The 11475-nt window shown below is 39.0% G+C and overlaps 1 protein-coding gene across 1 annotated transcript in view; it reads left to right on the forward strand.

Annotated features, from left to right (window-relative positions):
- Nucleotides 1-8156, forward strand: part of LOC134585670 (elongin-A-like) — a 113384-nt gene extending 105228 nt beyond the window's left edge. The window contains exon 11 of the mRNA XM_063441124.1: nucleotides 8095-8156. Coding sequence (XP_063297194.1) covers nucleotides 8095-8156 — 62 coding nt within the window. The remainder of the gene's footprint in view (nucleotides 1-8094) is intronic.
- The last annotated feature ends 3319 nt before the right edge of the window (nucleotides 8157-11475 follow it).

Genomic DNA, 11475 nt, shown 5'->3' on the forward strand with positions numbered 1-11475 from the left:
CATTATAATAGATTTTAATGCTCTAAAACTTTTATATTTGTATAGAGTAATGTCTCACGAGTACAACAGTACCAAACAAGTACAGGTTTTATGGTGATTTGGAAAGTTATAGGGTCAAACATAAGATATGCCAATTTCTGTTTTTGTACATTGCAATTTGCTTTGTTGCCTTTGAGATGGTATGGCAGCCCAGAAATGAAAAGTAACCCCACCATGACGCACCATTCGAAAAAGTTGACAACCCAGGGTATTCAAAATTGGGTATGTCCAGTCTTTTGTAGTAGCTACGTAGCCACAAACGCTTGCCAAAGTTTTTCATATGTTTTTTTAATTTTTTTTTAACACAAACGGCACTTTTAATGGTAATTTCATTGTGATAAGTTTTACTTTTTAAAACACTACTATTTGTGTTGAGCAAAGTCTCCCAAGTATAACAATACCCCCCATGTAAAGGTTTTATGGTGTTTTTGGAATGTTACTGGGTTAAATATAGGGCTTGCCAATTAAATTCTACGGACTGTCTTCCTGAGTTGTCAGGCAGGTCCCTCAAATTATAATTAATAAAATCAAATAATTATGTAGTTAATAGTTAAATATATAAGTATATGTTAAACAAAAAGCTGCACACCAGTCAAGCCGTAAGACTTGCTTTTCACACAAAAATCACAAATCTGCAGTGATGTTACTACGCAAAGGATTCTGGGTCGGCATATGCAAGTTAGTTTAACAAAGAATCACATTTTTGCCTCACTCCATTTTAAACATGTATTCCTTTGAGTCTGTGTTTGCTATATACTACAGCTTTGAAACCCAACTTAGGAAAAGATGCAAAGCCAGTAAACCACTCTTGGACAGCTGTTTCATTGTTAATGCAAATCATCAGCATGAGGTTGGTTACTGGTTTGCTTATTGAGGCTTGGTAGAGCTTGGGAAGCAAAAACCCTTGAGAGAGAGAGAGAGAGATATTATATTATAGGCACTTTTATTTTATAATATAGGCATTTTATAATTTATTTATATTTATTCAGTCCATGTCCATGCTGGCAGCTCCATACACTTTCTATTGTGAACATGGTGATCACATGGCCCTGGAGGGCTGGGGTGTCCGGAGCTGCTGCAGGGGGACTACTCTGGTCTCGGGCAGTCCACCCAGATCGGAATTGCAGCAGATCGCCAGTCCTGGGCTCCGTCTGCGGTCTTAATGACTGTTTTTTTTGTTGGACGTACCTAGTACGTCTGCGGTCGTTAAGGGGAATATATGTATTTATAATGTCATTCTAAATGTATTTTGATTTAAATATATGTATAATATCGAAATACAGTTAGAACAAATTTAAACGGTATATAACTTTAAAAACATTTTTTTCTTCAATGTATTATATATATCATCATTCTAAATGTATTTTAATAATATTAAAATACATTTAGAATGATGATATATATAATAAATTGAAGAAAACAAGATACGCAATCCATTAATCTAAGTGTATGTGTATACAAAAGTACTTAGCTTATGTGTGTGTGTATATATATTTGTGCTCGGAATTTAATATGTAATGGATAGTGTCTGAGATGAAAGTTGGTTGTGGTGGGCCTGTAAATAAAAGAGGGCCCACCAAGGAGAATTGTATGTTCTAAGGGTGCTGGTGGGTGGGGAACACTTGAACTCGAACGTCAGAGGTGAGTAGGGGCTGGGAGTTTAAGTAGGGGACTTACTCCTCCCACAAATTCAGGCCTAAGGGCCTTTCTACTTGTGCTCGGAATTTAATATGTAATGGATAGTGTCTGAGATGAAAGTTGGTTGTGGTGTGCTGAAACCAACGTCCGAGTGGGCCTGTAAATTAAAGAGGGCAAAGAGAAGTTAGAAAAAACACACTTTATTGCATTTGTTACATAATTAAATTCCTGAAGGCTTGGCGAAGCTCTCTTTCTGGCTGTGAAATGTACGTATTGTATATAGAGGACTTCCAACGACCTGGTCTCTTTATGATGTGGACCGGGGTGTTAGTACTAGAAGCTGATGAAGCGGCTCCTATGCGAAAGGAATGCCCGGAGAATGAAGCTGGGTTGTAACTCAATTTTCCCACTAAGATTCTAACATGCATGGTGAATTTTGCTGTAGTGAGTGGGTGCTCTTGTAGTTGTTAGTGGTGAGTCTGGTCAGTGTGTGTTATGAGTTGACCGTAGGTGGTCTAGTGCCTTAACTGGACACCAAGCATTATCTGTTGGAAAAAGAGGAATGATAGTGGGGTGTAGGGTATGATTAGTTTTGGTAGATGGGATCGTGAGAATGTAATAATCGTCTAATTTTGTGAGGTTTTAAGGCTGTGTGTGGTATCTCCTTGACAAACAACGGTAAATTCCCTAGGTCTTAGGAACCCATAAAAAGCTAAATAGATAGCAGATTTGATCACCAGGTTTGTGTTGGGATCAAATGGGGATTCGTCAAGGAGATTGCTAAGTAATCTAAAGATAGGCCCATCTATTGGAAGTCTGGTGGTGATAAGTGAAACCGAAACTTTAGAGATACCCTTTAAGATTTTCTTGATGGGGTATGATGACAAAAAGGGGGTGTTAGGGAAATTTGTGAGGCTGTGATGCTGCACCCCCATGAGGTATAGTTTAATTGTATTGTGGGAAAGTTTTAAGTGTAAGTGGCAAAAGGAGGCAAAAGCCACCATAGTTGAAAAACAAACTGAAATGAAACAAATACTACACCTGGATTGTAGGACAAGAACCAGGTTTTTCAGTTTAGAAGAGGTACCGCGGTTGGTGATATCGTAGAAGAAACCTAAGGGTTTGAGACAGATGTAGATCTGTATGAGCGTGACGTAAGAGCGCAACATGAGCTCATGGGGGGTCTGAACGAGTGATACGAGACAGTGACAAGTGTAGAGTGAAGGCTTGCCTGAGGCTTTGATAAACAGAAACTGAAATTAAATAAATACTATACCTGGATTAAAGGACAAGAACCAGGGTTTTTGCAATTTAGAAGAAGCAAGGCGGTTGGTGCTATCGTAGAAGAAACCTAAGGGTTTGAGACCGATGTAGATCTGAGTGAGCGTGACGTATGAGCGCAACGTGAGTTGAGCTAATGTAAGTGAATGCTGCCTGAGGCTTTGACAAAACAGAAACTAAAGTAAAATAAATACTATACCTGGATTTAAAGGACAAGAACCCAGGTTTTTTGCAATTTAGCCGTAATATATGACAAAAAGGGGCGATCTGTGGAGATCAAGATTAACTTGCACATAAAGGTATGGTATAACATTGTGTGATTGGTAATTTTGTGGTAACACCTCCAAGTAAGTAAGATTGCAGCTGCTGCTAGAGTTTAGTGCAGGGAAGCTACATCTTATACAAAATAAACCAGCAAATACCATAAAAAGCCACTAGGTGGCGATAACAGCCCACTAAACTTGGAAAGAATAGAAAGTATGAATGAAAGTTTTACAACTAATATGCCGTGCATACCATAGTAAATATACTGGCATCCCTTATACACACAGTATAATATCATAGCCTCTGTTATAACAGCAGAGGCTTAACCCCAAGTGGATTTATATGCCCCTATCAGTCCGGCCCCCCCGGTAAGACCACATAGCGGTGTGGAGGGGACCAGAATGTAATACATGAAGACTCACTGTTTAGCAGCCAGTAAGCCGGACCGCCGATAGACCGGAGGATTCTGCCGGAGACTGCAGCTGATAGACAGGACGCCCGGACCGGAAGTCACACGAACCGGAAGTAGATCAGGAATACTTGAATGCGAATGTCAGAGGTGAGTAGGGGCTGGGAGTTTAAGTAGGGGACTTACTCCTCCCACAAATTCAGGCCTAATGGCCTTTCTTCATATATATACACTTTTATTAACTTTATCAAACTTTTTAATAACTTATTGACTTTTTAAACTTTTTTGCAGGCATGAGGCACTGTATTAAACTTAATTATCTCCAGGCACAGAAAATATATAATTTTCTTTTTTACAAACCCCCAAAACACCTTTAAATACAGAAAATACCCACAATCCCCTGATAGCCCCGATCTGGGTGACCAACATATCCAAAAATCACCCAGATCGGGGCTATCAGGGGATTGTGGGTATTTTGTGTATTTAAAGGTGTTTCGGGGAATTTCCTGAAAGTCATAATATGACCGACAGCACGCATGGTCCCATGACCAAAACAGTTCCAGAGAATCAGGGCTTGTGGTCAGTCTAGTTCAGTAGTTTAAAACCGAACAAACTACTGAACATTGTCAATGTTCTTACCCTGGAGCTTGTTTACCTTCGTGGTACCTTCGTTTACCTCTTCTAAGTTGTATAGAACAGAACGCAGGTTATCCTGGAAGTCCAGCGGTGAACTCGACAACCAAACACTGCTGCCTGCGTTCGTGGGAACAAGATGGCCGCCACTCAGTGGTCGTTTATGCGAACAGCGGCCACCGAGACGAACACTTAGAACACTGTGGTGAAAAGTGTTACAAACTGTCAGTTAGGCTTAACAAGCTCCCGGGTTGTCCCTGTTTCGTGCATCTGTTCGGGAACCAAATCATATAATACCAATTGCACGAATAGCCTTTTTAAAGTATTTTTACCCAGGTCTATTGCAGGGGACCATAATCCTGAGGCAAGAGGCTGGCAAGCAGGCCTATCCAAGGACCTGTGATGAGGTTCAGTTCGTCACATCGATTTCTGAAAATGTATAACAAAGCCTAGGTTTTGAAGCAATGCAGCTGTCATGTCTGTGTGTAAACTGAGTAAGTGAGGGTCTTGCGCCATAATCAGGATGTCGTCCAGGTAAATAATGGAATGAATCCCTTGGGATCGGAGTAGTGCCATGACCGGTTTCATCAATTTGGTGAAACACCATGGTGCGGACGAAAGACCGAAGGGAAGGCACGTTAACTGCCAAATGTCTCCTCGCTATATGAATTGAAGAAAAGCCCGGTGATTGCAGGCAACAGGGACTGTGAGTTATGAGTCTGAGATCTGGAGAACCAATCTCCCATGCAAAGCAGGTCCCTAAGAAGATGGATACCTTCCAACTTGAAATAGTGATATCTGACATAATGATTCAGGTCTTTAAAATTTATAATTGGGCAGTGGTCTCCTGTGTTTTTTGAGGACAAGGAAACTGTTGCTGATGAAGATACAGGGGTAGAGTGAGCGTTTGATCGCTTCTTTCTCTGAGTTTGGCTAGCTCTGCGTGCAACGCTAGCTCGTCTGTCATAGACATCAATATAGGTGTTGGAGGTGTATCCTGAAAAGGGAGTGTGGTAAAATCTATTTTTAAATACTTGACTGTGTGGAGAATCCATTAATCCTGTGAAAGTAGTTCCCACTGTTGAACAAAATGGGTTAGTCGGCCCGCAACAGGTACATTGAAAAGGGGGAATTTTATTACCTAGAGCAGTGCATCCACGTCCCCTGATAGATCCTCTGTTAGTAAACAGTTGGCGGTGATTAGGTTGGGTGGTTCCTTAATTCCAATAGTCTGTGGGATGAGGCCTGTAGCCTGTGAAAGGCAGCTCTGCTGATAGCTTGGCCTCTTTAGCGACCAGTTCTCCCAGAAAAATGGTGTGTTTGAGAGCGAAACACTGGGAGGACTGGGCTTTGTTTAGATTAGTAAATACTGAGACATGTTTCATGAGGTACCTCATAAAACGGTCTCCAAATAATAGGCAGTTGGCTTCAGGTCCCCGAACTCAGATCGGCTAATTTAGCATCTATTTTTTTTTAAAGGTTAATAGGCATAGAGGTCTTTGAGCCCATTCCCGCACAGTATGCAGATCAAATTCCCCACTAGTAATCGCCTCATCGGCAAGGATAAAAATCAGAATGATAGGACCTGCAATGTCCAAGAGTTTGTCCTGGATTGCCTTGAGACCCTGTTTGATACCTTTACGTGGGTTCTTGCCAGATTTTGTGAGGAACGTAATAACGCACATGAGATCAAATTCAAATGTTGTTGCCACCTTTTTTGAAATAGTTGGCCGAGGGCATTCAGCTCTGAGCTTAGCCCTAATCTCCTTTTCTAAAGGCTTGCGCAGCCACATCTTGCACATTTACAATGTGGTCTGGCGGGGTCCACTCAGCCGAGCGTGGGGGTGTTATAACACTAGGGTCAAAAAAAGTATTCCAGATGCATCCAGTAGTTTTGAAGACTGTTCTTTTGGTTTAGGGTTGCCAAAATCTGGGTCTGTAGTAGATATTTTTGGTAACAAAGGTTTCCTTAACAAATTCAGACGCTGAGGAGTCTCTGAGCACATTCACCGGGAGATCCTCATCAGAATAGTAGAAACAGTAATCATCCATCATGTGACCCATAATATTGGATGTAGAACCCTCTATTTTCATGGGTAGAGTGTGGCAAAGACAATTTAACAGATTTGGCGGGAGCTTTGCCCTTGTGAGCAGAGTCACTATCTACTTTCCAATGACGTTTGCGCAGGGCTCCTTCCTGATAAGAAAGATGATAATCTTATAAATCAGATAGTTGTTGCGCAGTGCGATTAGCTTCAGTAGAAGCTTGTTCGTGGATGTAGCTAACGCCTTGGGAATTGACTCTGCAATTGTGGAAAAAAGCTATGATTTCAATTCTTGGGAGATGGTAGGCTCTGGGTGTTTATCAGACATATTGAATCACTTTGTAATAAAAGATAAGGAAATGTATTGAATAATAAAATGGGGTTCACCCAATATTAGTATTGGTAGACAGAATAATGGCAACCAGGTGAAAAAATGAGTGGGGTTCATCCACAAATAAAAGTAAAAGTGGGGTTAACCACTATTATAATAATAATAAGTAAGTGAGGGTCACCCAGGCACAGTCAGTTATGGTAATGTGGAGAATGTCCACACCAAAACAAATTGGAAAAAGTAGGGTTAACCACTAGTAAAACAGTATAGGTGGAGTACACCTCTAAAATTAAATATTTATAATAAAGTGGGTTGTCAGCCACAATAATTATTGGTGGGGGTACACTTTAAAGCAGTAAATAGATAAGTGGGGGTCACCCATAAAAGCCCTTCATAAAAGCCCTTCAGTTTATTTATTTCTCAGGGAAGATGCTGATGCCGATTGGCCATTGCTGTGTTTGACTTGTGCTGGCTCTGCCACTGATCTGCCTCCTTGACAGTCTCAGCAAATCCCATGGGGAAGCATTGTGTAATATTTTACTAAATATAGGGAGGCCATGGTGGGGACCAGGGGCACTAGTTTGGTGGTTTTAACACTAGAGTCAGGAAAACATGTTTGTGTTCCTGACCCTATAGTGTTCCTTTAACTTCCAGACAAGTCATGCTGTACTAAACATTGGGAAAAACTATTTTAAGTCAAGCTTTTCACACAGGGCTCATAGTAGCTATGAGTTTTAACAATGATTCTCTGTGGTTAAACCTAAACCTTAGACTTGGATTGTCTGAAGTACAACAGTTTGGAGTTAGAGCACAGTTAGACATTTAGCTTTGACAGTTTCATTCATGCTTTCTGGCGATGGAACTGCTGTAGAAACCTGAACTATACACATCATATAATGCTGGGATGCCTAGAATTAGCTAACAAGTTTATGGACATTCATGTATTTGCAAAACTTGCAGCCAGAGGTTGAAAATCCAAGGGATTTGCAAAAACATACACATTCCAAGGCTGATGGACTTTATATTTATTTTTCTTCATAATAATAATTGAATGCAATTATATATTGCAAGTCACATTGAATCTGAAATGTCCCGTTAAGAATGGCATTAGAGGTTAAGTACCAGATGTGTACGTAAAAGTTACCATACATACTTAATTTGTTTTCCTTTCTTTTTTCCCAATAGATGTAAAAAGCTATCCCTATTGAAAGATGTGAAAACGCATTTAAATGTTATTTTTTTACAGTAACCTCAAACTAATTTGTACAATACAAAACCCTGGTTTTACCAGTTTTTTTTTTTTTTTTTGCTGGTATGTAAAATAAATATTAAAACTGTATTGAACCATTTATAGATTCGAGGTTTTTATGAGCATTTTACAAAATCTACAGCTAGCCTTGGCCTATTATGCACAGGTATATAACCATTTTTTTTATTTTGTATTTATTACACAGGAATTGCACCAATGATGGCAAAATCAATGCGCGCTTTCAGAAACAGAGTTGGACCAAGATAAATATATGGCTTCATGTAAGGTTGAAAAATGAAATGCTTTATTTTTTTATTTTTTTTTCCCTTCCCTCTTTAAACAAAGCACACTACGTGCTTCACAAACGTATGTATAAAATGATTTATATGCTAATAAAGTACATGAGAACTGTACAGTGATTGGTTTCATAATGTTCCATTGAGAGCGTTCCTTTATTTTAAGTCCTTGTAACGTCAAAGTTACTTAGTCTGTAGAACTAAAAAGCAAAAATCTATAGATATGCAGGGTATCCAATAATTTAATGCGGTGATCTGCAGTGTTGTACATACATATCTCTTCTTAAAGGTGAACTATCGCTTCCTAGGAAATATTAAAACCGGTTTTATTTCTATATTTAATACAAAGGTATTTGTGAGGTGTGCAATTAAATGTAAACTTAGAAATACACACCTCTTTATCCTGCAACCAAATGCCTCGATATTGCCTCTCTGTCAATCATAGTTATAATATCTATGCTTTGCATGTAGCATCTGCAGAGAATGATTACAGGTGTGAGTGGAAATGTTTCTTTTTAATCTTTTCAGTTGCAATGTTTGTCCAGGGTTTGCCTTGTCTTAACTGGATTATTATATATTTTGCTAAATATTAAACATGCATAAAAAAGTATATCAAAAAGAAAGGTTAACATGGATTTGAGGTCCTTTTCAATATTTAATTCAATGGTCTAAATTTAAATTTCCCCTTTAATATCACATCCCAGAGTGATAACTTCCTGTTATGCTGTCACTATTTTATTCATTGGATTGTTGGTGATGCACTGTGGCAGTCAAAGCAATAGTGATGCAAAATCAGAGGCACTCTTTAATCTCCAAGATGCATTCCTCTCAATGTTGAATTGCATGCTCACGGCTTTAAAAAAAAAACCAAAAAAAAACACAAAGGACAGTCTCATAAAGTTACTGTAGGAAAGTCATGCAAACAAATTCACAGCAGGGGTTTATTCACTTAACTGTAAGTGGAAACACAAATGGCTAAATACAGGCTACAATAGCCCAAGTGTGACAACAGTGACCTTTTTTTTTGCGAAAATTTGCAATTAGTTTTCCAGTTTTACACTGCTGATGGAACAAATTGTATCTGGCTAAATTTGTCAGGTAGCTAAAATTAGGATTTTTTTTTAAATGAAAACTCAGAGCATTTCTGTTGGTTTAATACTTTCTCAAATAATGTACCAACACAATATTACTATTAAACTCTATTAAAGGGTTCGTATAGCTACCATAACCACTACAGCCTACAGTTTTCAAATGGTTTGACACCTGGATCTCCTGCCTGCTCCTTTGCGGTCTCCTTTTCTCTGATCTTCCCATTTGGGTGGATTTTTTTTGGCAGAGACAGATAACACTCTTAACCAATAAATCCAGCCCAAAATAAAGTGGAATTGATGTAATTATTTGGAAGGAGGCTTGAGGGTTCTACATTCACAGCTTTCAATCTTGTATTGACCAATGCACACAAAAAAATATATAAAAAAAAAACACACTGGCTTATAAATGTCATGTTTTCTTGAAGCAGTAATGGAGGCATGCAAACTTCTAGCCAAACTGATTTATTCATTTTATTTGCTGGATGGGAAACACGAATATAGTGCGGTCACATATTTAAAGATTGTGTTCACTCTACTACAACCCTGAAGTCAGTGTTTGTGGCACACTTTGAGGAGGCTTGAGGCACCAAATTATACTACTTCTACACACCACTGTGCATGTACATGGGTCTGCTGCACACAGTACATGGACATTGGCCATTTTTAAGACCAGAGTAGATGACATTGGATCCATTTTTATAGAGGTCATGTACTAGATAATGATTTTGTATACTGACTCATTAGGCCTTTTGAACACAGGTTATGTATAAAAAATAATAATAAAAATAATTGTCTAAATTAGTACAATTTTGAAAAGTCACTCTGCACCCTGTAGATTTTTGGTCTCTCTGCAATGACATTAGCACCTTTTTGTTAGGGAAATTACAAATCGGTGCACTCACATTTACACACACCTTTATACAGCCATATGTTCATTCACATAGTGATCCTACTCCCACACTGTGCATTTGAGCCTTAGAAAATAGCAAGGTCTTCTAAGGCAGCGGGTCCCTACCTGTGGTACACATACACCCAGGGATACACAAAACAAATTGTTCTACCACACCGCACAGGTTGGGAACCACAGGGCTCGTCTGGTGGTCTATGCACTTAGAGCCACCTGATAAATGTGCAGTCACGGACCCGGTTGTGTGCTGCGGCACTTTGAGTATGAACGGGCCCGATCTTAACCGCAGGAAATGCTGGAAGGGAGTGACAGTCGTTTCCTGCCAGCAAACAGACCCAGCCACAGTGGTAGAGGGGACCAGGAGAGGAGTAAGCCACCAACTCACAACAGTTTTAGCCAGCATAAGACTAAATTGTGACAACATATGTCTGCATGCGCAAGAATGTTTGCATCTGTGTGTCCTTATGTGTAAATGTTAGTATCTGTTAGTATCTGTCTGTGCATCTCCTGCTTCCCAGACTTCCTTACCCAGGGCTCATTTGAAGTATCAAGCCAGCACTCGAGGTCTTGTCCTGAAGAAAGTTTGTTGCATGAACTGAAACGTCAACTATTGGATTTTTATCTTAAACCTTTATTGATTCTGCAAAGACCATGAGTGCTGGCTTGATACTTGAGAAAAAAAAATCTATAATATATAAATATATCTCTATCGTATGTTTAATGTATATTTATTTTCCCCTTTTTTCTCTTCCCTTGGCTCCTCTTCTGAGGTATAATATGTATGTGTGTGTGTGTGTGTGTGTGTGTGTGTGTATATATATATATATATATATACACACACACACAGAATACAGAAAAAAAACAGCATTTACAGGAAATACAATTGGTGTGGTGTTCCTATCATTAAGACTGTTATATATATATATATATATATATATAGAATACCGTATATACTAGAGTATAAGCCGAGGCCCCTAATTTTTCCCAAAAAACTGGGAAAACTTATTGACTCGAGTATAAGACTAGGGTGGGAAATGCAGCAGCTACTGGTAAATTTCTAAATAAAATTAGATCCTAAAAAAAAAATATTTAATATTTATTTGCAGTGTGTGTGTATGAGTGCAGCGCGTGTGTGTGCGCGTGTGTGTGCGCGTGTGTGTGTGTGTGTGTGTGTGTGTGTGTTGCAGAGCCTTGGTGGGGGGTGGGCAATTTTTTTTTATATTTTTTTGTATTTTAATTTTTTTACATTTTTTTTATTAATTATTTTTTTAATTCAGTTTAATTATTATTTT

Source organism: Pelobates fuscus, chromosome 2 (genome assembly GCF_036172605.1).
Source record: "Pelobates fuscus isolate aPelFus1 chromosome 2, aPelFus1.pri, whole genome shotgun sequence".
Classification (NCBI taxonomy): domain Eukaryota; kingdom Metazoa; phylum Chordata; class Amphibia; order Anura; family Pelobatidae; genus Pelobates; species Pelobates fuscus.